The sequence below is a fragment of the Hippoglossus hippoglossus genome, chromosome 7 (genome assembly GCF_009819705.1).
Source record: "Hippoglossus hippoglossus isolate fHipHip1 chromosome 7, fHipHip1.pri, whole genome shotgun sequence".
NCBI classification, from domain to species: domain Eukaryota; kingdom Metazoa; phylum Chordata; class Actinopteri; order Pleuronectiformes; family Pleuronectidae; genus Hippoglossus; species Hippoglossus hippoglossus.
The window spans coordinates 25,853,063-25,879,456 of NC_047157.1; the positions used below are offsets into that span (position 1 = coordinate 25,853,063).

Genomic DNA, 26,394 nt, shown 5'->3' on the forward strand with positions numbered 1-26,394 from the left:
ACGCAAAAAAGACCCGCCTGTGTTCTTCTTTCATCCCAAACTGAGCATCTGCCTCCTTCTCTCTGTCTTTGCCTCCACTGCAGAGAAAAATCACAAGCACAGGAAATTGCCTTTCATAACAGACGAGGCAATCACGAAATATTTTACTGGCCACCTTCTTTTTTTTAAGAGGCATTATGAGGTGGTTGCACACAGATACATTTAAATTTGTATAGGAATTTTAACAAGTATAACTCCTATAAAAAATAAATGTTATACATCTACAGCTGAGTCATTTCATACCAGTGGTGGATTTAGGATGTTTCTGCGTCAGGGGCCATAATTTACTTTTGGCTCTAAAGCTTTAAGCAAAACTTTGAATATTTTTTCCGAAAATAGTTTAGTGTATTGTCATTATTGTTAGTGAGGGACTAGTTGTTGTTTTTTAAAGACGTCTGAAAAGCAACTGAAGCTGTCAGACAAATGTGGTTGAGTGAAAACTACAATATTTTCCGTCAGAGACGGAGTAGAGGAGGACGCAAAGTATTACAAGTACCTCAAATGTGTACCTGAGTACAGCACTAGAGTAAATGTACTTAGCTGAACCCACCAGTTGAACTCTTCAGCTCCAGTAGGAATAGAGCGCATGCTTTGGCTGATCTCCCCGAGTCGTTTCAATAAAACACAATGAAATGTTTCAATCAGCACGCCTCAGGGACGGCCCGAGTGAAGAATGCATATTAAACAAAGGCAGAGAAGTGGCCGCGGAGTCAGCGTCCATCTGCAGCTGCTGTTTTCAGGAAAAAGCCCCAGACTCCTTCACTGAGTAATATACGATGAGAAGACGCTGCCAAGATACACTGCACCACCTGGCCGTGCCGCTACAGGGGGTCGCAGGGATCAGTGGGACCAGGACTCAAACACCGGGGGAACAACCGCTACACGGAATTAAAACCACAGAATACAACTTCTATTGAAATGCAATGAAACTATTGGCAGCTTTTGAAAAGCCACTGAATTATAGGTTCTTGCCCAACAAACCCGGCGCACTCCCAAACGTCTTGTGCACGATAACTGGAAACTGTGAGAAATCAAAATTCATGAAGGGCTCTGTGTGCACAGAATGAAATGAACTCTTTAACTTTGGCGCTCACGGGGAGCTTCAGTTCACGGTCTAGGGCCGAGGAACCTGGTTCGTGTTTGTTTAGCCCAGATACGACCTCCAGGAGTTCCACAGCAGCTATGATGACTTTATGATTAAAACTCAGACATGAGCACGAATGCATCAGGCAGCAAATTACGTGGAAATGACTCAACTTTCCTCTGTCACGTCGCCACAGAGCTGTTGGATCATCAAGCTGCTTCAGAAAGGAAAACTTCAGAATAAAGTAAATAGAGAAACTGGCCATAGGCCCCGTGTGAATAGTCAATAAGTTAAGTATGATAAATCTATTACAGCCACATGAAGAGAGAATAAAGTCATAATATTATAAGAATAAAGATGTAAGTGACAAGAAAGTATTAATAATATGAGAATAAAGTCGTAAATTAGACAATTTAGCATTTAGCTAAATCCTGCCTCCTCCGTGTTAGTGGATGGGACATGAATCAAACTAAAAAGTTTAAAAAAAATGTTTTCACAGAGATTTTTCCGAGAATTCATGGATCTCGATGAAAAAATAAATATTTATTTATATCTATTTAGAGGTCTGATATCTAATTTGTTGCAGCTTGATTGAATTTAAGGGACTGTTGGGCCTTGGATGGATTCTTCATTAAAAACAATAGTAAATGCAGTTTGAGGTCATTAAATAATAACACAGGTAGTTCACTACTAAATTAGTCAGTTAAAAGAAAACGTAGATATCATAAAATATCTGGACTAAATCCCTGCTTCTATTCAATATGCTGCAGAAAGCAGAGTCAGCCTGAGAGCACACGTGCCACCTGGTCGCTCAGGTAAGTCGTCTGAAGCGCAGCCTTCAAAGCTTCGCAGCTTACTTCCACACAGGCTCAGCACAGCGCTGTCAGACTTTGCGACTTTGTGTGTAAAATGCCCAGAAGGATCCATCAAAGAGGCGGCCGGGCCCTTTGGCACCGGGAAGGTCAACGTCTCTCAAGGTTCAGCTCAAACCCAGAGTCGCATCTTGTTGATGATCCTGAAGCTCGGCCGGTTTGCTTTTCCACTCGCCTGAAGGAACACATCACACACACAGAAAGTAAAGAGCTTTAAATGGTCATCAAGACGAGAAAAGTGCAATATAAATACAGATCATTTACCTTTTACTTCTAGATTCTGTCGGCATTTTAACATTTTTCATCACTATACATCCATCATCTGGGTTTGTCTGTGTTTTTCTCTAAATGAGCAAGAATTAGAAGAAAAGAAGGAAGAAATCAGTCATGTTTAGTGGACTGATATTTATAAGTGTGTGTTTTATTAGTTTAGGAATGGCTTCAATATTAGTTGTTAAAATTTGAGATGTTTCTCCCCCTCTAAAAGCATCTTAAGTGTGAAAAATAATTTATATAAATACATATTTGACTCCATTCATTTCTCTACTTTTGTCAATTAAATATACAAAATCACAAATGCACAAATTTTCTCTTTAACATTGTGATAAAGGCAGTTTTCTAACATTTGTATGATTTCTCAGAATAATTCGTGGATAATCAACCGTATTCAGGGGACCGGTATTTGTGTGTGTTTGCAATCTGGTGCAAATCCAAATAAAAGACTATACTTAGTGAATTTAAAAGCAGTTTCATGTTCAGAGTTATATACTTAAGTATTCTTCCCTCTGCATTTATCTCATCTGAGTGTAATCAAGCTGTATCTATACTGCCGTGCTGAGGCTGGACGAGCTGTTTGAACATCGCTGAAAGCAAAGACTTGTACTTGCAGCATCCAGCGTTTAAATTTAGCAAAGCCCACTTGTGTGTCACTTCTGTCACATAGTTAATATTTCCATCATTGCACATCTAAGAGGGGGGAAACGTTGAGCAGCAATATAAAGCCGATCCCTCAGATTGGCGAAGGTGTGCAGACAGATTGACGGATGGTGGAGCGAGTGCAACATGTCGGACTTCTGGTTTCAAGGATTAAACATTGTGGAGAATTTCCCGTTCCGAGTTGTGCAGCCAGAAAATAAACGTATTCGGTCATTTATCAGCTTTCATCCGACAGACAGAAGGTGGAAATGTGGCTGTTGCATGAATTTACAGATTCAAGAATAAACCTTCAACTTGGAGATGTGAATAAAAATCATTGTTTTGATGCTTTTGTCGGGGAAAGAGCTAAAAAGTCAGTTTGAGGTTTTTTTCTTAAACATGCACAGTCAGAGGATAATTTATTGTGGTTTTCCATCCCACACAAAAGGTCCAGGTGGTACTGCTGGATATGTCTGCAGGATTTGGCCTGAAACATTCAGGAAGTCTGAGCAGAGACAAGTTCTGGAGGACGATTCTCCGTCCAGACGGTCTCACCCAGAGACCGTCCCTCAGCACCTGCAGTATGACATCATCTGTCTGGTCTGAGGCGCTGCAGGGCGCTCGCATACAAAAGCTCCCTGTGACCTTGTGGTGTCTGAAAGGTGAGGAGGAGAACCCAGTAGCCTCTTGAAGGAACATAAAACATCGAACCGACTGGATTTGAGATCCCTGAGCTGCGGCCGGGTCGAGTAACAGCTGCTGCTGCGTCTCACTGGGAAACACTTTGTTTAACAGTGGATCTATTGTGATAATCTATAAAAACTATGAATGATGCAGGGGGAGAACAAAATGCTTTTTACAGACATATTAATGCAGGTATAAATAAAGTGTTTTATGCAAGGGAAGTATATTTGTAAAGCACATTTCATAAACAAGGCAGTTAAAAGTGCTTTAACATCTATTACATTTTCCACCAAGAATAAATGGATCTCAGCCATTTGTCTTTGCAGAGACTGATCGTTCGTATTGTTGACATTTTCACACGAAAATTTGGGAATAACTTTTTTTAAGATAATGTACGAATTGCTTCATGAGACTATGTTGAACAAAAATAGTGATTTAACAAACCAGCAGGCAGAAATCTTACATTGAGATGATGCAGGAAAAGTCCGAAAACCAGTGAGCATCGTCCAAACCAAACAGGGGAAGGTGGAAAAATCAGAGCGCAGATAAAAAACTATAATACACAAAACACAGAAACACATGAGGGCGCCACTAGGTGCATGGAGGTAGGAGGACAGGATTCAAACAGGAAGTGGAACCACAGGGGGTTTAAATACAACAACGTCTGATTGGCTAACTGAAAACAGGTGAACTGAAGAAGTGGCTGGAAGTGACAGCAGGAAGTAAACAAACTGAAATACATCCAGAGAAGACAGGAGCCATTTGACCATGACTCAGGAGGATGGAGGATGGAGGATGGATGATGGATGATGGATGAATGATGATGGATGATGGATGATGGATGGATCGTCTCAAACAATACGAGTGGCTGGATACACTCAGACATTAAATAACGTCCCTCTTCAGAACTCTTGGTGAATCCTTCCTCCAACCTTGACCTCACAGCATCTGCCTTCATTGTGGCTTGAGATTCTTCTTCATATGATATAATGTGACCGTGTTGTGTCTAAAGGTTGTGACTCTGCCCTCAGGTGGCCACATATAGAACATCTTCTGATATCCCGCTGCGTCTTCAGAGAACAGACGGAACAAATCAAACGTTCTGACCTTTGTCTCTGGAAGAAAACTGAAGACGTGACATCAGCCTCGTGTCTCTGCAGCGTCATCGTGCAGTCGGACAGTAAAGCAGCGAAGTCAATGAGCAGCTTCTCCTCCTGGACGCAGGAAGAAATTCAGTTTGTTTTAATAATTCACGGTGACATTTTTCATTCTGCACAGGAAAGCCTCAGCCTTTTGAAAAACCAGCCAAGATGTCTACTGTAGTTTTTTCTTTTATGTTTCATTCCATTTCTCATACTGAAGGAGATTCTCTCAGTGTTTGCATTGAGCAGGTTCACATATCTGCAGTCTAACAGCAAAAGAGGGCAAATCATGAGCCATTTTCATTATTTGAATTTGCATCAAATCTTTTCTTCATTGTTTAACGACCGTTTTAAAACCTAAAGTCCCTTAAATCAACTCTTGTGTTGACATATCTGAACAGTGAGACATTCAAGAACAATCAGCCAAAGCCCAGCCATGCCTGCAGACTGCATTTCTAGGAGACGCTTGTTTGCCAAGTCAGAGTGCATCAATCCTCCGGTACAACTGTGGTGACTCAGCACGAGCTGGGCTCAGCCTTTCCTTCATAAGCACAGACCAGCACGTACACACACTTCATGAGTCATTCCACAGTAAAGAAAACAACCACTTATAAAAAAATTCCTTTCTGATGGATGGAAGGAGGAATATATTTACTCTCAGGTTCAGTTTTCACATGTAGTATAGACCAGGTGAGAATATCCTGTGACCTGACATTATGATGACTGTACAAAGAAGAAATAGTTTGACAGTTCTTCTTGTAGAGATTTGTTTAGATTTAGATTTAGATTTAGATTTAGATTTAGATTTAGATCAGGCCTGGTGCTGGCAGAACATACATTTTCACTGCAATTATCATCCATTTGATATAAATACATCTGTATTAATTCATATCCACTGCCAGTTTGCACAGTTATATATATTTATATATATATAAACTTTTATTCAGTATCTGCTTTCACACAATCTCCCATTGCAGTACACCACTCTGTACAGCAGGTGTCAGCCAAGATACCTCATTGGTTGATCTACGGTGACGTCAGAGCAACTTCCGCCCTTAGCATTTTTTTAAAATACATTTGGTGTAATAATAATAATAATAATAATAATAATAATAATAATAATAATAATAATCATGATAATCATGATAATCATGAAGAAAATGTGTGGAACTAATCTTATTTCTTTATTATTATTATATATTCAAAATAAAAACCCAATCTCATTTAGTCTTGAACACACTTATTACTCACACTTTTATTATATGTTAAGTATTATAATGTTAAGTATCATCATTGTTAGTATTATGATTGTAAGTATTATAATTGTATTATAATTGTAAGTATTATAATGATACGTTTTATAATTGTGTTATAATGATAAGTATTATAATGATAGGTATTATAATATAAGTATTATAATGATAGGTATTATAATTGTATTATTATGTTTTTGATATAATACTATAAAGTGTTTACTACAGCTTGTGACCTGCCTGTGATCGTTGTTGGAATGTTAAGTATTATAATGATAAGTATTATAATGATAAGTATTATAATATAAGTATTATAATGATAGGTATTATAATTGTATTATAAAGTATTTAATATAATACCATAACGTGTGTCCTGCAGCTTGTGACCTGCCTGTGACCGTTGTTGGAATATTAAGTATTATAATGATAGGTATTTTAATTGTAAGTATTATAATGTTAAGTATCATCATTGTTAGTATTATGATTGTAAGTATTATAATGATACGTTTTATAATTGTATTATAATGATAAGTATTATAATGATAGGTATTATAATTGTATTATAAAGTATTTAATATAATACCATAACGTGTGTCCTGCAGCTTGTGACCTGCCTGTGACCGTTGTTGGAATGTTAAGCTGTTGTGTTTGTGTTGTGTTAATAAAGTTATTTGAACAGTTCAACATGGCGGCGGTGGACGTGACGGTGGAGAGGCTGCTGTCTCTGTGGAGGACGCCGGCTCTCAGGCTCTACTTCCCCGGGATCTTCGTGCTGCTGACGGTGGTGGGCTCCGGGCTGAAGGAGCTGGAGCTCGTCCCGGAGACATATTTCAGCAGCAGCAGGAACCTGCTGAACGTGTGAGTGGCTGTTAGCTGTGTTGTTAGCAGTTAGCCGTTAGCCGTTAGCTTCACGGTGCTAGTGAGAGACACCTGTAGCTCAGGGACAGGTGTCCTGCTGACGTCACACAGGTGAGAGGAGGTGCTCCCTGGTTTTCAAGACGTCAAAATAATCTTCTACACAAAAGTGTGAGGAGAGTTAGGAAAGGAGACTCTGTGAGGAGTTAGGAAAGGAGACTGTGAGGAGTTAGGAAAGAGGAATCTGTGAGGAGTTAGGAAAGGAGACTCTGGGAGGAGTTAGGAAAGGAGAACCTGTGAGGGGTTAGGAAAGGAGATTCTGGGAGGAGTTAGGAAAGAGGAATCTCTGAGGAGTTAGGAAAGGAGAATCTGTGAGGAGCTAGGAAAGGAGAATCTGTGAGGGGTTAGGAAAGGAGATTCTGGGAGGAGTTAGGAAAGGAGAATCTGTGAGGAGCTAGGAAAGGAGAATCTGTGAGGGGTTAGGAAAGGAGATTCTGTGAGGGGTTAGGAAAGGAGATTCTGGGAGGAGTTAGGAAAGGAGAACCTGTGAGGGGTTAGGAAAGGAGATTCTGGGAGGAGTTAGGAAAGGAGAACCTGTGAGGGGTTAGGAAAGGAGATTCTGGGAGGAGTTAGGAAAGAGGAATCTCTGAGGAGTTAGGAAAGGAGAACCTGTGAGGGGTTAGGAAAGGAGATTCTGGGAGGAGTTAGGAAAGGAGAATCTGTGAGGAGCTAGGAAAAGGAGAACCTGTGAGGAGTTAGGAAAGGAGAATCAGATTGTTAACAAACCTAAAGTTTATGAAATAAAATAAAATACAAAATAAAACTAACATATAAAAACACATTCTTCTTTCCTTCCATAAATGAAGATGTTCCACAGCTGGAACAAACATTTAGGGTTTTGATTGTTCTCTTATTGTTGGAGCGTTAGTTTAACGTAGTCTGATTATATTTTAAATAATAACGGGGGGGCTTATGGTTACTTTATCTAGATTTGTGTAGATGTGATTTGGCAAATAACACAATCTAAGTAATTACAGAGTATTAGAGAGTATTAGAGTATTAGAGTATTGAATCAGTGAGAAGTCAGAGTTGATATGTTGGGAGGTAGAACCCAGAGTCAACGTCCGTTTTGTTCGTCCTGCAGGTATTTTGTCAAAGTGTCGTGGGGCTGGACGCTGCTGCTGCTGACGCCCTTCGTCCTCCTCTCCAACTCCTCCTTCAGCAGGAGCGCCTCCTTCCTCGGCCGGCGGCTCCTGTCTCTGGCGGTGGCGACGGCCGTCTGGTACGTGTGCACGGAGACCTTCTTCTACATCGAGGACGTGACCGGCTCCTGTTTTGAAACCTCTTCCAGGGAGGTGGTGAACTCGGAGCTCACGACCAAAGTGGCCTGCAGGCGCGCCGGCTTCCACTGGTGGGGCTACGACATCTCCGGACACTCCTTCATCCTGTGTTACTCCGCCCTCTTCATCGTGGAGGAAATCGCTCCCATGGCCTCAGTGAAGACAGCTGGACTGTCTCCACTGCCCAGGTTGGTCCTCAACCTGCTGTACGTGGCCTTGAATGTGATGGTGACCCTCTGGGTGTGGATGTTTGCCTGCACCTCTGTTTACTTCCATGACGTGTTTCAGAAGTGGCTGGGGACCACGTGCGCTCTGCTGGCGTGGTTTCTCACATATCGGGTCTGGTATCTGAACCCGCTGTCACCAGGACTCCCCCCTCAGCGCCACCCGAAGGAAAAGAAGCAACACGCCTGAGCTGCACGCAAACTCTCCTGTACCACATTGTTTCTAACGCTTCCGACACACTACAGTTGATGTTCTGTCTCCAGGTCCAGGCTGTCGCACTACTTTAACTTATAGAAAGGTCATGTTGTACAGGAGTGCCGGCTGGTAGCTCCCCCCCCCCAGTGTTTGGCAGCTGCTGTTCCCAAAATGACTCCTGGTAATCTGAGATAAAAACAAAACGCTGCTTCCTTTGCCCAGCTTCTCACATTCAGCCTCTGTAGCTGCTCTCAGACCTGCACTGAACTCCAGATATTCTCCTGAAATTATCCAGAGCGACTGAATGTGAGAACGCACATGTCCGAGTCAGCTGCTGCGGACGTTCTCCGGAGTTTGTCAGCCCCCCCAAATGTAAAATCTCCAGATAATGAGTGAGGCCCATGTGAGGACACAGCAGGAGATTCTCCGGAGGATTCATCACGAGTCTCCTGCGCCTCCTCCCACCTGACCTCTCCGGAGGTTTGTGTCGTGTCTCGAGTGGAGAATCTCCTGCTGAATTCCTCACATGTGAAACAAACTCCAAAGAAAGTCCGGTTGTGCGGACGTTCTCCGGAGAGGTTCTCACTCTGGGTGATAGTTTGTTTGTTGCCTTATAATGTTCTTTCCTCATAGATGAGTTATCACAGTTTTTACACATGTGAAAAGTTGGATCAGCCACGTTTCATCCTCCAGGTTTTAATGAGCTGGTTTCACACTCACATGGTTTGAAGTTGTTGTGACTGAGTGTTTACATTATGTTTAAATTGCATATAACAAGATAATTGAACTGTAGTTGTAGACCAGCCCTGCAAGTACAACACATTATTAAAATACTTCAGAGGACAAGGCTGGAAATATTCAGTTAGTATTATAGTATTAAATTATTTAGGGCTGCATCGAACAAGTATTTAAACAATTGTTTAAAAATATGAATAATCAAAATGTCACTATTCCAAAATCCAAAGAAATTTAGTTTACCATCTGTTTATAAGAGAAATATAAGGTGATTTAAATGATAAATCAATTGTTAAAACATTTGCAATGTTATTTTCGTGTCAAGCAGCTTCTTGTTTCAGCTGAAATGTTTCTCATCTTTAAGTATAAAGTAGTAGAAGTATTAAAAAACAAGCTAAGCTAAGCTAATTCCTCTCTGCCACAGACCTCCATTGTTTCCCACGTTGATGATGAAAAACCACGGTGCTCGGTTGTTTTAGAAAAATTGTTTTAAAGACTTGAACTTTATTTGCCAAACGTGTTCAATAGGAACCATCGAGCTTCAGAGACAGAAAGTTACGTGATGAGACACATTTAGTAAATTCTGCCGAGGAGCTTTTCATCTGCATTTGTTTATTCGTTAGCGGAATAACGCAAAAAAACTACAGAACTGATTCCAATGCAACATTTTGGAGACATGGAGCTTGACCCAATAAAGAATCCAGAAAATGTCTTTGCACCATCCAGGATTTTTTTTTCCAACTTTCTTTAATATTGTTTGAGTTAAGGCGTATTTAGAAAGCTGATGAATATGAGTGACTGTTGGACCTCGTGGAGGTTTGAGCTCCACTGAAGGACGTTGTGTTAAGTTTGTAGAAGCTACTGGACGGATTAACACTGAAGCAGGTGGAAGGATCCTTTAAATCATCTACAGACTGATAATCTGATCAACTACAAAGAACAGAAACTAGTTGACTGTTTACGGATCATTTAGAGAAATGTCAGCTTTATTCTGAAAAGGTGAATTACAGGTAAATTACAGCAGAATGTCTTAAGAATATTAAGGTAAATGTTTTGTAGCCGTGTTTCAAGAAGCTCTGCGCGTTTGCAGCAAAGTAAAAACCAGATTCTTCATATTCCATTTTTAATTATTTATTTGTCATTGATGGCAACTGAATAAATTAAGGCTTATGAACAAACATCATAAAAAGCACCATAAATAAATGCATATATATATATAGAAATATAAAAAATAAAAAAATACTATAGTGAAATATAACGGCCACAAATCACAACCAGGACTCTCGACTTGAACTCTGTGTGCGATCCAGGAAGTTCAGGTCCGACCCCTCGGGCAGCACGACTTGGTCAGGAGAAGCAGTGGAGTCGCAACAGGAGCGCTCGCTCTCGTCAGAATGTACCGAGCGCGTCTGCCCTCAGTTAAACAATAAGTGAATGTTTTTGCATCATAAAATCAACGTAAATGAGAATCAATCTAATTGTTTGATTTGATCACACCAGCAGATGAAACCTTACACCCGAGTGTCCTCGTCCTTACTTCTAATCTTCTCTTATGTGCCGTTTACATGCAAGAAGCCAAACACCCTCCCTGTTTCCTCTAATGCATATCCTTAATGTATATAATGTGTATCCTAAGCTCCAGACTGTCCTGCACCCTCACATGAAACTGGAAACAAAGAGCAACAGCTTCTACTCTTCTAGAGGAATCCTCGTAGTGAAAATCAGGTTTAATTGACCCAGCACGGTGATGCTGCGGTTAAAGGAGCACTGATCACCATCGTCTTTGGTTCAACGTTGTCCTGCGCGGCCGCAGCATGATGCTAATCGCCACCAGGCGGAAACGGGGGAAGTATCCTGAAAAACTCCCATCGATCACCTCCATCGTCCGAGGCCTGAGCTGTGCAGCCACACCCCTCTTCAGATGACAGAAAGAAAAGCTGCCTCACTGCAAGAATGTCTGTGTAACCGGCCGTGAAAACCAAAGGAGCTTACAAACTCCAGCCAGTGCCTCACGCCACGAGTTAAACCATAAGAGCGCACGGTTCAGGAGCAGATGGTGAAGCATGTTAAACCCCAGAGGTCTGACCAGGAGCAGGAAGGTTCCCGTTAAGGGTGAACAGAAGAAACAATGAGGCGACTGGCCACGAGGAGGGAAAGGCCTTCCTCCATCTTTCCTCCTTTAGCCTTGGGATGAGTCAGCTGTTTCCCTCCCCTTAGTCACCCTGTGAGCTCATTAAAAATGCAGCACGGTAAAATAAACGAGACGATGCATAATTAAAAATATCTATCTGTAAAAACAATCTTGCATCTGTCAGGAGGAGTTGGCGACGGACGGGGAGCAGCAGTTGGGACAGCGCTGGTGCTTCCGAGGTCACATGAGGCAGCGGAACATTTAGAGATCTGTGGTTTTAATGTTGGGTCGTAAACTCTGCAGACACCGAATCCTCAGTGTTCACTCGCCTGGACACGCTTACACAACAAGAAAAGAACCCATGCAATGAAATACACAATCCTAAACCTAACGCAACACTATCGCACCATCGATGCAGAATTTACAATGTGACCACCGGTTCAGTGCAACTTGTCAAACACCAAAGATTCCTCCCGTCTGAACTCCTGCTCAGCGACAGTGTGACAGTGGACCACGTGTGCTGTGTGACCTGTGGTGCTCCAAATAAACTGAGCGCACGTGTGTGTCTGTGTGTGTGTGTCTGTGTGTTATTGTGTTATTGTGTGCACGGTGTACAGGGTTTACAGTTATTGAAAGGAATCGTTTGACATTTGGGAGGAAATTTGCTCATTTGCTTCATTGCTGAGTGTCGAGATGAGAAGACGTCGCGTCTCAGACTCGTCTCCTGTCTGTTCGTCTCATTTTCACCCCCGAACAGATTTACATGAAGCTGGTGGATCCGGGAAGGAGAGGATTTCATTTTGGTGCATATCTGTGTCTGTATGTTCTCCTCGTGTCTCTGTGGGTTTCCTCCTCCCACAGAGACATGCAGATTAGGTTAAATGGATCTAATTTCACAGCAGACGTGATTGGCTGTTTGTCTCTGTATGTGTTGACCCTGTGATACGCTGGGGACCATGTGTGACCCCTCCTCTCGCCCAATGTCAGCTGGGATTGGCTCCAGCTCCCCCCCCACCACCACCCTCAAAAGGCAAAGCAGTATGGATAATGGATGGATCTGGATCAGGGGGCGGATTCCCTCGGAGATAGGACGTCCCTCGAGGAATCAGTAAGTGAGGGACAAGAGTTTCTAGTTTGAACAAGCTCTGGCTGCTGTTTGAAGAGTCGGAACAAATTGACTTTTACAAATTTAACTAATATGCAGAAAGCTGTTGATAGAAATGAGCCAAAATGTCATCTACAAAAAAGTATGACTGTTTGTGTTTTGTGCGGAGAAACTTTTGACTCCAGTGATAAAGTAGTTGGCGTGTAAACCGTGTGTCAATTCAAGTGCTGCCTCCTTTGGGGGACGTGGTCTACACGGCCCACGAAGGAGGCAGTCTGCGATGAGACGGTTTGGTCTACGGAGGTTTTCCGAGATCTGCATCTACTGCTCACCCCGCCCTTATTGCTGTTGCCTAGCAACACAGCTGAAGTTGGACACTATGACAAAGTTTTGATTCCCCGTGGCTTTTTAAACGCGTACCATTGTCTCGTCGCTTGACGGCACCAATTAATCACCCAAGAGCGAATTAGCAAATTTCCCCACATGTCAAACTATTCGGGAACAGTTTGCCTCCATCCTCTCCTCGTGTCGCCATGACACCAGCTCACAGCTCTTCTCGTCACGTACGTTTTCCTGTGGTTTTACTGGTCAGGCCTCAGGCAGCTGGAGGCGTGGGCAGCAGGTATGAGTGAGGACTATAGTCGTGGCATGCGAAGGTCAGTTGACCCCGGTCGGTGTGACTGTGTTTTACATTTCGTCTGGGTTCCTACGGTGAGTTCTCAGTGAGCGTGGACCTGCCTCCAACCAAAGTCAAACCAGGACTCGCAGGCGCAGGAGAAGAGCTGCGAGTTTCCACAAATTAAACTTGATTACCAGAAAATGTGCTGTCGAGAATTTCTTATCATGGAATGTTTTAATATTTCTTTGTTCGCCCAGGTAAGTAATAGTGTTCTCTATATAGATTTCATTATGTTTTCCTGCAGTCATAAAACGTTACAGAAAAGTTGAAACATCACACAAATACACAGACATTTAACACAACAGAGAGGGCATTCACTACATGTATTTCTTTTTTAAAAACCAGTAGGCGAAGTAGCCCATCCCTCCCAGCGAGCCCATGAGAAAAGAGGCGCCGAAGAAGGAAGGCGGCTTCTTTTTTACCATCCGAAAGGCGTTGGGTAGGACCGCGGACAGGAGGGTCGTGTGGATGTCGCCCAGGACCTTCCGGAAAGCGTAGCGTTTCTGCACACGCATAAAAAAGGACTGCAGGTTGGGTCGGCTGCCGTCCTCCCAGAATTTCTTAGAAAGTCCCAAGAACTTGAGCCTGTGCAACAAGGCTCCGAGGCAGATGTCAGCTAGCGTAAATTCAGGTCCACATAGCCACAACTCACATTTCTGACCTGCGGAGGAGGACGGACAGAGAGAGGGAGAGAGAGAGAGAGGACAGTTGAGAATGTGACCAATGTGTTTTGGTGCCATAAAAGATAATAATCGTGTGGATGTACCTTGATACTCTAGTTTCCTTTTCTCCAGTTCCGCCTCCACTTGATCCAGAACCATGGCTAACTCCCCCAGGATTTTCTTCAGGTAGTTCACGTTGTCGTGGTCCAAGATTTTCGCCTGTTAATCATCAAAGAAATGACGTTTAACAGTGAAATCAGAAGTTAGAGTTAGTTGTTGGTTTGTTATTCATACACAGAACCTGCTGGAGGAATCACCATGACACTCAGTGGGAGGACGTGGTCTCGTTCAGGGATGAGACCCGTTCAACTGTGGTGCAGATCCCTAAAGGGCTTACTATGGTTTCTACCTTACTTGTTGAATTTGAATGTATTTGTGCCCCTTTTAAAAACACTTGAAATAGGAAACAAAATCCATTTCTCATGCATGTTATCACTAAATCCTTTTGTTCGCTATTTTTTGTCCATTCAAAATAAAAGTCCAGTTCTCGTTGTGGAGCCGTTCACCTGTTTATTAAAGGTTCTGTGAAGCTCGACTCGGTTCACAGAACTGGAGAATGAGTTGAACAAACCCATTGTCGTGAATGTGTTGTTGTCGTCACTTGTGTTGATGTGTCCCAGCTGCTTCCTGTTTATTCAGAGTTTATGAATATGAAAACGTATCACGTGTCCAAATCGCACAAAGTTCAACACAGCACTTCCTGAACAATAAACACGACAAGTGTGAAGCCGATAAGATGAACGGTTCTCGAGACGTGAGAGTCCCAGACTGAGATCTGTGGAATTATTAGATGGTTAAAATCCTGTAAGTTCACACAGTAACTCACCATCAGCTTTTTCTGCTTGGACAGGTACGGTTCTGTCAGCTGAGGCTCCTCATGGTCCAGCTTCATCAGCTCCGTCGCAGCGTTGGCCAAGTGTCCTGAAGTCACACAGTCACACAGTCACACACACACACACACACACACACACACACACACACACGTTCATAGATCACAGATAGAACCCAGGCTGATCAGGGTTTTACTGGGTCGGTTTTACTGCTGCAGGAGTCTGTGTCGTCTGAACGCTGCAGCTGAGACGGCCTGATATCTGCTGTGGGGGGTGTACAGTACAAACCTGGCGTCACTACACTGCGCTGCCTTAAGGGGTTTTCAGTATTGAGCAGCAGCGTCAAATTACACAGCAACCTAATGTCGTCTTGCACATGAAAACAGGGATTTGTTAGTCCGGCTCTGCAGAGCTGGTCCCTGAACTTGAGGCTGATTCACCTCAAGTGCCTGTAACTGTTCAGAATAATCGATTCAAAGCAACAACATCTATTTTGAGCATGAATTTAAACAATTTCGAAATTTGCACAAGCAAAATGAGCAACTACTTTTCATGTTGTCCATATATTGATCCGTGTGTGTTAAGCACATGCACTCACAATCGTCACATTAAATCATGCTGCATCAATGCACGATAGAAGTGGTGTGTGTGTGTGTGTGTGACACACTTGAGTGGATTCAGCTGCTTCAGTCCAGCGATAGAGAAACAATAACTATATTTATTCAAGTATTGCACTTTACAACATCTGTGGTTTCAGTTGCAGGTGTCCCTAATAAACTGGATAGCCTCCCCTCTGCTCATCCTGTGATGCGGCCTCGTGAACACTCGTCGGTGAGCTGGCTTCACTTACTACGTATTTCCTCGGTGGCGTACTTTGGGATCATAGAGTCGATGGTGAGCTCCGGGTGGAGGATGCAGCCGTGTGTGTAAGCGTCCATGGGCAGTCCGTCCAGCAGCTGGCGGTACTGCTGCACGCGCTCGTGCAGAGGCGATTCAGCGTCAGGGATCAGCGGCGCCACCGCTTCTGTGGGCGACACGAGGAGAGACGACATGTTAACGTGGCTCAGGGCCCTGACGTGTTTCTGTGAGGACGAAGAAAAGGGAAGAAAACTCTGGGATCGTAGTTTCATCAACACCTCCGACCACCTGAGGGTTTCCAAGCAACCATCATCCACTTACACACAAACCCAAAATAACACAACTCTGCACGCTTTGACTCACAGCGTGGTAACCAGGTAACAGACGACACCACTCGCTGTCTGTAACATTTAGAAAAGCCTGACATTTAAAACTCACTGAAGAGAAAAAAACCTTCAGGACACCAACAAGCTTCTCTGAATTTATTCTGAGGGCGAACGTAAAGTCCACGAGAACAAAAACGCTGCTTCACCACGTCACAGAACTTCATACACACGGGTTCAGTAGTTTTTGTGTAATCCTGCGAACTAACTGACAAACACAAATGGAAATATAATCTCCTCAACGAAGGGATGAGAGCTCAACAGAAAAAATCCATAATAATTTTACCATCCAAGGTAGACTCACCACAAGCAACGAGATTCTGAAGCCACAACTTTGACAACATGACATCAACTGGGTGTTAAGAAAAAACTGTTTCATTCTCAACGTCGAGGAGAAAAACTACACTACCCACAATTCTCAGGTGTCGTGGCTTCGCCTCCGATTGGTGGAGCTCGTTGTTTCCATGGAAATGTTCATGTTGACTACGATCAGATGGTTCAGCGTCACTAGGTTACAATACCACTATACTATGTGAAATACTATAAAGAAAGACTCAAACTCAAATGTATTACAACACAATATTAACAACATATTCTAGGTCCTGATTCATCTCGTCGCTGGTCGGCCTGGTTCCAGGACTAAATTCAGATTTTCTGAAACATCAATTGAGAAAATAAATGATAAATTTACCTCCAATAGCAGAGCTGCTCTATTTTCCACTACAACACAACACACAGACCTGTAATCAAAATCTACTTTGACGATATTCTGCTCATGCACGAGGTGAAAAACTGTCTCATGTCATGAGGAGAATCTTAAAAAGATTCATCTTAGATAAGCATTCGATGGCTCCAGAAAGCTGAGTCATCGGTCCAGCAGCCGTCCTGCTGACCTGTGCATGCCAAGCAGGCCGCGGTCCTGTAGGTGGGCCGCTGCAGCACCGTGCTGGAAATGTCACGTCAGCAGATAAAGGCCGAACCCATCGGCAGAAGGACCTGGGACAGTGTCGGGCTGCAGGTTCAGTTCAAAGTGAAAGAGACACCCTGACTGTCTGATCTCAGGCTGCATCTCAGTGTCTGAATCGGCTCCACGCTGCTCGGTGCTGCTGGGAGAGTCTTTTCTGAGGCACCTGCAGTTTCCAGGCTGCAGATTCAGCAGGGACGTACATGCAGGGAGGAAGAAGCTCGTCTGTGAGACTTGTCCCTCTGATTAACTCCAGGCTGAAAGCACCAGGTTCTGAAACATGAGTTGTTTTTTAACCTTCAAACGTACAAACAAACAAAACTCTATGACTGTGCACTCTGGGAAATACTGAGTGGTTGTATTTTCCAGAACAAATCCGTACGGCTCAGTATCACTGAGCTGAAATGTAGAGGACGTCTTACAACAGGGACGATCTCGGCCTTCTACACTTTTATTACCGAGCGAGCAGTGAACCACATCTTCTCCGACACTTTCAGGCTTCGCTGCTCCGAACGACTGAACACTAACCAACCTGAGAGGAGGGAAATCTCCGATATCGTGCAGCTTCCCTCGGGCGTTACTGATGTGAGGCTCCCAGGACGTTATGTAACACTACAGAGCCTCATGTGATGTTACTGAAGCACACGACACCCACACTGAAACACACAGGACTCCATGAGAGCTTCTCAATGAGCAGGTTCCACATGGTGACACGTCGTGTGCTTATTGAAATTGAAAACCTGCTGCTGTTGTTATTCCCTCACTGCCTCTATGTTCTAAGTCTTAGTAGCAAACACTTGTTCGCTCGGTGAATTCTCTCTCTCTCTCTCGTGTTTGTGTCTCGTTTTGCCACAAATTTCACCCGAGGGATCATTTCCAATATTGTCTAATCTGATCAGTGGAGGTTGTGGTGGTGAGGACACACGCTGCACAAGAGCAACACATTGAGTTGACTGGCTTCCAGTTGTCTTAGCTGCTCCATCTTCACACGCTGACTGCAAAACAACCGCGACCGCACCAGGACCTGAAAACCCTCAAGGACCCGAGTCCAGAAAGTCCTGGTGGGACTCTCTCAGTTTATCTACAGTCAAATAAATTCACTGTTCGCTTTCTTTTCCATTCTGGCAATAATCCTTTTTACCCCTTAAGGAGACATGAACCCTTGACCTACCTTTCTACACAACTATAAAAGAACAATAAGATTTCCACGAGGAAGCCCTGGTGCAGCCGAGGGCGCAGCTTGCACCGTGTGGCTTTAATCTCTCTGTGCTTTGAGTCGCGGCGTTAAAATCATCAAGTTCTCAGGTGAAGAGATAAACAGACGCAGCATCTCAAACCACATCATGTAACCGTACCTCCCACAAAGGTTTTCTCCAGGTAATCTATAATCTGGTTGTAGTCGCTGATGATGGTGTCACCGTGGAGGAAGACGGGCACCTCCTCGCCCAGGTTCAGCCTCATGAACCACGGCTCCTTGTGCTCCTGCAGGGGCATGCTCACGTCCCGCTCCTCGCAGACCAGGCCCTTCTCCCCGATGACGAGACGGACCTGCAACCGGAAGCACACGTTTAGCTTCTCTGTTCCTCGGGAGCTGGATGACAGACGCTCTCGTTAGCTTGTTACAGCCGTGACGGGATCTGATGAGCGGGAGAGATGAGACGATTACAAGCAGGAATTTACTGCTCGCTGCCGCTTGGCTGCAGGAAATAAAACTGGGAAAACCACAGAAACGTTTGTGTACACTCCAAAAATGTATGTTTGAAATCATTTGCAAAGGTTAAAGAGGGTAAGAAGGGTCACAGCAGGAGGATTAACTTTGCATTCCTGTGCAAGATGTTTTGTGGGGCTGATTTTTTGACACTGTACTTATGTAACAAGCAATAAACATGTGTCAGGGACAAGGTTTAGTTTTCTCTCGGGCTCAGAAGGATTCGGACAGAAATATGCAACCCAAACCATAATCTACTACATATAGAGAAGGAATTGAAGAAGAAAAGTATCCGTAAGAGTGAGATTTTGTTGTTTTAAAAACATGGTACAGGAAGTGAAATATAAAAAGATGATGCTCATGATACCTGAAAAGGAAACGTGTTTGTGATGCACAGAATAAAACTAAAAGGAACCGGCTGAGCCGACTTGTTTGTGTGATCTGACAAACTAATGATTGTTTTGTACAGTGTGTTAAAGTTTGAGCTAAAACGAGGATATGCAGGATGCGTTAGTTGCTGGATAAACGATAAGCCGAGGCCCGTGGAGAGCTATTACTGGGAATAAGATTAATGAGAGGAGATGACACTTGGGGTGAGCAGCTCCACATTTGGCTGCTTAGGCAGAGCAGCGAAATGGGAGTTTAGCAGAATATGCCCAGACGTGGTGTAATGAATGATTTAGTACCACAGTGATTCCAGAAGGACACTGGCGACGGGCGGCAGGAACAGAAACCTACGGACGCAGCAGCGACGTCAAAGAAGAAAAGGAATCAGCATTAAAGTTGTTCCACTGTAAATAACTTCTGTGTGAAAGTATCTCAGGTTGTTTCTCTGTGTGTCCACAACAACACGGTCCCTGTTGGTTATATAACGATATTAGTCACTGCTCAGTGATGATGCAGAGTAATGTTCAGTGACTTAACCCAGATCTGCACGTTACTATGAGACTGAAATATCAAACCACGTTTTATCTGTACAGCCCATAATCATAATGTGTCTCATAGATCTGAACAAGGTGCAGCATCCTCTGTTCTTTACCCTCAAGAGTAAAACTACCTTAAAAAAACTATTAACAGGGGAAAGAAGCTAGAATATACAAAGTACTGTGAGTAGTGTTCCCCTCAACAACAAACTGGACTGGTCCACCAACACAGACACAGTCCTGAGGAGCCAGAGTCGTCTCCATCTGCTGAGGAGACAGACGTCCTCAGAGCGTGCAGGACGCCATGAAGGACTCTCTACGACACCGTGGACACTGAGAGGGACGGGTCCTTCATTCCCACTGATGTCAGACACCATCCCGAATGAAATATTTAAATACTGACCTGGTTTTTCTCGTGTCACTCTACTTATATGACTTACTATCATTTTGCACATCACAATATCTCCTTACACTAATGTACAAACTGTTTTTTACTCGCTCGTGCAATTATCCTCTTTACTTTATAACAAGGATATATGAGGCATTTTATATTTATTTCTACTCTCTTGCCTTTTTCTATTTTGATTCTCTGGTCTGCCTCATTGTGACCTGCCTGCTGCTGTAGTGTCCGTGTGGATCAATAAAGTCTTAAGTATCTTATCTTATCTTGGACACGGACACGTGAAAAACAGACGACGAGGCAACAGCGACTGATTCTCTAGTTCGGTGTTCGTTTGAGATCTGGACGTTGATATCGCTTTTACTTTTATCTTAGTCGTGCACTAATAAAGTAGATTCACTGCAGACTGATAAATCACAGTTTGACACAGTAATCAAGGTTGACTTACTAGTTTTTTTTCCCCAATGTGCTAAAACAAAATCTGCCACAACAGAAAAGTCCATTAAGAACAATCACAGGACAGATCCCTAGTTTGTGCACCACTGGTTTATATGACTCTACTGTCACTGTATATAAAATACACACAACTAGCTCCACTGCTGCTTATATGCAGTGTTGTTTTGACACATTTCCTAAAGTGCCTCTTCCTCCTCTCCTCGTTGGCGCAGCCTGAACGTCGAAAACAACGTGAAGATAATTCCTCACACGTGCCGGCATCACGACAGAGCTTCTCTCTCACAGGCGGCTCATTGAAGGTGTAAATCTCTGCTCCACAGGCCTCCACGCTGCCAGTGCTGCATTGGTCTGGAGCTGTGGCCTCTCCATGTGCCATCTGTCCCTGTCCTGTGAGCTAGATGAATATATAGTGTAGTATGTCCCACTTCAGGCCATGAGAGCTACAGCAGCAGCAGTATGTCAACACGGAGGAGAGGGAGGAGGAGGTGCTGTGCAGGAGAAGTTCAATATCATCGCTTCCCTGTCTCCTCCTGAACTTGCTGAGGCAAACAAAGACGTGTAAATAATCCCCCGACCATCTGATGACCATCGTGTCTTCACAGAGACGCAGCGGGGACGTGTTGACGCTCGTCTTTCTGCATCGCTCAGTGTCTCGTTGCCAAAAGCACTGACATTAGAAACGTCTCTTTCTAGAGGAGGAACAAGTGTTTTGCAAGTCACGAACAACTGACTAAATATATCACGGATCTTTCAAGGTGCTGCAGACAGATTTTGACCAATCACAACCCGAGCGTTTGTGAAATATATCAAGTCCCAAAATATGCAGCAGAGTTCTGGTGCAGTGGACGAACTAGTGCCTGGCCTCTTAATCTCCTGAAAGCCACACCCCCGCCCAAAACGCCGTTTAAAGCCCGCTTCAGCTTGCATGACAACAAATGTCACACACACACACACACCATTGTACAAATACACACAAACAGGATCGCTGTGCACATCGTGCTGAGATCTGTGTGTATTGTTGCCCAGTGGTCTGTTCACAGGATCGTGGCGGTGGTGACGTCTGTATCGTCTGCTGAGTGACAGCAGCTCTGACTGTGAGCCGCCAATCAAGCCTCATCACCGACAGAGCAGCCTGAGACGTCGCTTTAACTGAAGGTTGTTGATCGACAGACGAGGATAATGAGCTTTAAAAACACGCCTCAGCGTACACGTTCAGGTTCGGCCTGTACGTCGATCACAAGGACAAAACACTTGCCGCTAACACCTGCTAACGTCTACTGGTAGTTGATAACTTAAATTGTGCAGAAGACCTTCAAACATATAAGGGATATTCTCCATCTAGTCCTATATTCTAAAATATGTGAAACACATGCTGGGCGATGTGCACAAACCTGTGTCCCATGATGCACTGGGCCACTGGCTCTTTGAGTTTGAACAGCAAACAGAGTGAAACTCCTTCGAGCTTCAGTTAAATGTTATTACCTGAAGTTTGGGACGTTGTGTTTTCATCTGCGTTTATCTGAATGTTAAACAGGATTATGCAAAAACTACAGGAGGGAGGAGCATGAAACTTGGTGGAAGAATGTGGGTCAGAAGAACTTATTAAAGTTTAATGCAGAACCAGTCATTTTTTTTATCACTTTCTTTCACTTGTTCTTTGATCTCTCAGAGAATATTTCCTGGATCTTGATGAAAAGAATCTGATATTTATGAATGTGTGTAATTTGGTGCAGATCGAAATTAAAATGTGACTCTGATGAGTTTAAATGTTGCTTCTTCCTCCTCCTTTCGGACAGAAAATGAAATTCTAATTCATTTTACTGAATATTTATGTTATCTTTTTTGTCGTGGACTCACTTATTTGACTCACATAAATAAAAACACAAGAGTTTAACTAGTGTTCGCACATAAGTCACACGTGGAGATAAGAGAGGAAAACAGGAAGTGACACTTTTCATGTCATAACAGTGAAAGTGACTTTTTCTAAAAGACATTTAACCAGTGAACTTGAGGAGATACTGAAGAAAACAAACAGTCAAACTCAAAGTAACAGAGGCTGAGATGTCCTGACTTTTAAAGCCCACGGGTCCAGTTTACTGCTTAGTGCTGATCTGAGTCGTACAAGTGTTCACAGCTTCAGGAAGGTAAAAGTACATAATATTTTTACTTTCTACGGCCGTGAACCTCGGATCTATAAAGATCCCACGTCTGTGAAGTGAAGCGCTGATGAAACAGATATAATGTGAATTTACACTGAAACAAAACAGGAAACTTATATTTTAAAATCTAAGTTAAACGATTTTACAAAAGACTGAAGATGAAGCTCGACTTGTTTCACCTGAAAAACATTTCTCTGTTTTGGGCTTTTCGTAGTTTACCCTTTAATTCTGTGTCAGAGTTAAATTAACAGTAAAAGTATTAGGGTTAGAGTCTGTGGAAGGAAAGGACCTCACGCCAAGGGACTCTACTCTTTCTATTGGACTTGGGAGGGGGGGGGGGGGGTCTCCTGGTGTGAGGGGCCCCCAGTTGAGCCCTTTTCTCAAAACACATCATACAGAGTCTTTGAAACTCGCACAGCCTCAGTTTAACTAACAAGAACAGACTCGCCAGAGCCACAGGAAATACAGCTCTCACTGCCACTAACTAGCAAAGCAGTGACCTGATGTTTGTCATATTCAGACTCAAGGTCTTCGTGATGAAGCTGCTTCAGTACAAAGAGTTTTAAACGGTCAGTGTTGTGCTCCATGTTATTTAACAGGAGAAGCATATATAGGTTAGTGTCTGCCAGGTGGCTCTGCTGCAGATGGGGGGAAGGTGGCCTTTGGTTTGTTTTGCACATCATTTTGAATGAATTATTTAGGATGTCATGTGTCAGAGCACAGAGGCTGAAAGCAGCTCGGGCAGCAGGGACAGGACACAGCTTCCCCGCGTCCCGGAGACACAGGCTGATTATTAATGCGCTGCTGAATTGGACAGAAATCCTGGTTTGTGTCGAGGAAACGAGGCTCGATGCTGCTGCAGCTCGCAGCTCTGCAGCTCGCCGATCTGCGGCTGCAGGATCACATTCATATTCCGGTGCAGGAGGAAACATGCACACATGCACGAAAACAACAGGGTTTGGACATGATGGTGAAAACAAACACGGAGCTGCACATGCAAAGAGACGCCTCCTCCATTTTCATCCTCTGCCGTCTGTGGTTTATTACCTTCTGGGAGGCGAACGACTGCGTCCAGTGGTAAAGAACCAGCCTGTCTTTACTGAAGGGTTTGGGCTCTGCCGTCGGTTCCTCGCTCTCCTCCCCGTCTGTGATTTTACCGTCCTCGTCGTCCATGGCTGAGATGGGCCACCAGCTACAGTTGGTGGGGGTAACATGGTTGGAAGACGCCATGACAGAGCGTTTTGTGCGTGTGGAGGAGGAGAGGAGCGAGGCAGGGAGAGAGAGAGAGAGAGAGAGGGAGGTGGGAGGGGAGAGAGAGAGAGAAAGAGAGAGAGAGTAGAGGAGAGGGTGAGCGAGAGAGAGAGAGAGGAGAGGAGAGGAGAGAGAGAGAAAGAGAAAGAGAGTAGAGGAGAGGGTGAGCGAGAGAGAGAGAGAGAGGGAGGTGGGAGGGGAGAGAGAGAGAGAGAAAGAGAGAGAGAGAGGAGAGGAGAGGAGAGGGAGAGAGAAGAGGAGGGAGGGGAGAGAGAGAGAGAAAGAGAGAGAGTAGAGGAGAGGAGAGAGAAGAGGAGGGAGAGAGAGAGAAAGAGAAAGAGAGTAGAGGAGAGGGTGAGCGAGAGAGAGAGAGAGAGGAGAGGAGAGGAGAGGAGAGGAGAGGGAGAGAGAGAGAGAGTAGAGGAGAGGAGAGGGAGAGAGAAGAGGAGGGAGAGAGAGAGAAAGAGAGAGAGAGGAGAGGGAGAGGGTGAGCGAGAGAGAGAGAGTGAGAGAAGAGGAGGGAGAGAGAGAGAGAAGAGGAGGGAGGGGAGAGAGAGAGAGAGAGAGAGAGAGAGAGAGAGAGAGAGAGAGAGAGAGAGAGAGAGAGTGAGTGAGTGAGTGAGTGAGAGAGTGAGAGAAGAGGAGGGAGAGAGAGTAGAGAGAGAGGGGGGGGGGGGGGGGGCTTTCAGCAGCTCGCGCTCAGCATCCTCTCCTCACGCGGACAGCTCCGGTGCTGAAATCAGATTGTTTTTTTAAAAAGGAGAAAATAAAATAAAAACGCGAATTAAATTCGTTATTAACTCGAGCAGCTTCTGAACCAATCACGTGTCGACACGTCACCGACCTGAGCTTTGACAGAAGGTCAGCGAGCTCCTTCAGGACCTGAGGCCGCAGCACAGTTTACTGCCAACTACAATAAAGTGTAAGAAGTTAGAACAATCAAATAAAGCTAAGTACAGAAAGAGGAAGAGACGTCTACTGTACAATCAAACAAAACAAAATAGGTGAAAGTTTAGTCAAAGAAGATAAAACAAACAAATAAAACAGGATATACATAAAATAACTATATTATTTGTTTGTGTAATTTCAGTGTGGACGGTAGACAGGAGCTGCTCCAAAGGGTGGGGCCAAGGGGGGCACTGGCCCAAGCTTAAATGTGATTGGCCCCTGTCCAGTTCAAAAAGCTTCTTCAGCCGAGCAGCAGCAAAACCGACTTCACTAATTTAATCATCTTTATTATAAGTTCAACCTCTAAACCTCTGAAATGGTTTCATTTAAATAATTGAGGCTCAATTTAAAAAAAAGGTCAAACTATAAAAAAGCAAAGAAGATTAACCTGACGTTCCGTGAGCTTATTCATCATCAACTCCCTGCGGAGGTTTTAAACGACTGTTGCTATGTCAACGGTTCCTCGAGCTTCATACACACCTGCAGACATCTCACGACCTTTGACCCTTCAGAGGCCTTGACCCTTAGGTTGGGAACCACTAAACTACCAGATCAAAATAACTGAAGGAACTGCAGCAGGTAAATGTAGGTGGAAAACAATATTGTGGAAAACATGGGGAAGAAAAAACATAAGTACGCATAAAAAGATAAAGTAAAAACGATAAGACACAAGACATAAAAGAAAATAAGATCATTAGAGAGACAGAATCAGGCTGAAATAAGAGTGAGATTGAAAAGGAAGGTTTCTAAATTAGATTTAAAATAGTCAATTGTAGCACAAGATGTAAAACAGGTCATTAATATAATATTAAACAATATATATTTATCCACTTATGAACAAAAACAGCCTGAATACCAACTTAAATATTGTCAACGACGACAACGACAATAATAGTAATAGGATTTTTATTCATATAGCGCTTCTCAAAACAAAGCTACAAAGTGCTTTACAAACAAAATACAGTAAGTAAAGTAAAAATACATGAAACATAACCAGCAAATGCAAAAAAAAGGATATAATAAAAACTCTAAAAGTTACATTACAATAGTAAAAACTAGAATTAGGTTAAATCACGAAATGCATTATGGTAAAAGTAGATTTTAAGGAAGAATTAAGAATTAAAAGAACCTTAAAAATCAATTCTAAAACCTATTGGAAGCTGTAAAAAACAAACCTGTTAAAGTACCTGCTAAAGTAAAAAGACTGAACATAAATAACACATCAACACAATTATCAAAAACACAAATCTGTTCACTGTGGGACCATCAAACGAGAAACACTCACACACACACACACACACACACACACACACACACACACACACACACACACACACTCACACACACACACACTGTTGGGATGAGGCCTCCAGCACGAGGTCGGCCATGTTTGTTCAGGAAGGAAGAACCAGGTGAGCTTCCTGTATAACTTCTGCAGGCGGAGCCACAGCAGGAAGTAGACGCCCAGGTAAGGAAAGAGGAGGAAGTAGGAGGAGATTTTCCACAGCAACATAACAAAGGTTTAATATATTTATTGA

General features: G+C 43.5%; 2 protein-coding genes across 3 annotated transcripts; one reads left to right on the top strand and one right to left on the bottom strand.

Annotated features, from left to right (window-relative positions):
• The first annotated feature begins 6,648 nt into the window (after nt 1-6,648).
• On the top strand, nt 6,649-9,247 carry fitm2 (fat storage inducing transmembrane protein 2). Its single transcript, XM_034590075.1, has 2 exons — nt 6,649-6,847; nt 7,989-9,247. The coding sequence occupies exons 1-2, from the start codon at nt 6,675-6,677 to the stop codon at nt 8,596-8,598; spliced, it is 783 nt and encodes a 260-aa protein (XP_034445966.1). The 5' UTR covers nt 6,649-6,674; the 3' UTR covers nt 8,599-9,247.
• A 4,162-nt stretch (nt 9,248-13,409) lies between these two features.
• On the bottom strand, nt 13,410-24,001 carry gdap1l1 (ganglioside induced differentiation associated protein 1-like 1). 2 transcript variants are annotated; one of them, XM_034590077.1, is made up of 6 exons: nt 23,705-24,001; nt 18,367-18,559; nt 15,657-15,830; nt 14,803-14,897; nt 14,021-14,135; nt 13,410-13,915 (listed from the first exon to the last, which is right to left on the bottom strand). In XM_034590077.1, exons 1-6 carry the CDS (start codon nt 23,885-23,887, stop codon nt 13,572-13,574), a joined length of 1,104 nt encoding a protein of 367 aa, XP_034445968.1. In that variant the 5' UTR covers nt 23,888-24,001; the 3' UTR covers nt 13,410-13,571. The 2 variants fall into 2 exon arrangements, with proteins under 2 accessions (XP_034445968.1, XP_034445967.1); XM_034590076.1 differs by lacking the exons at nt 18,367-18,559; nt 23,705-24,001 and adding an exon at nt 16,118-16,282.
• Between the last annotated feature and the right edge of the window lie 2,393 nt (nt 24,002-26,394).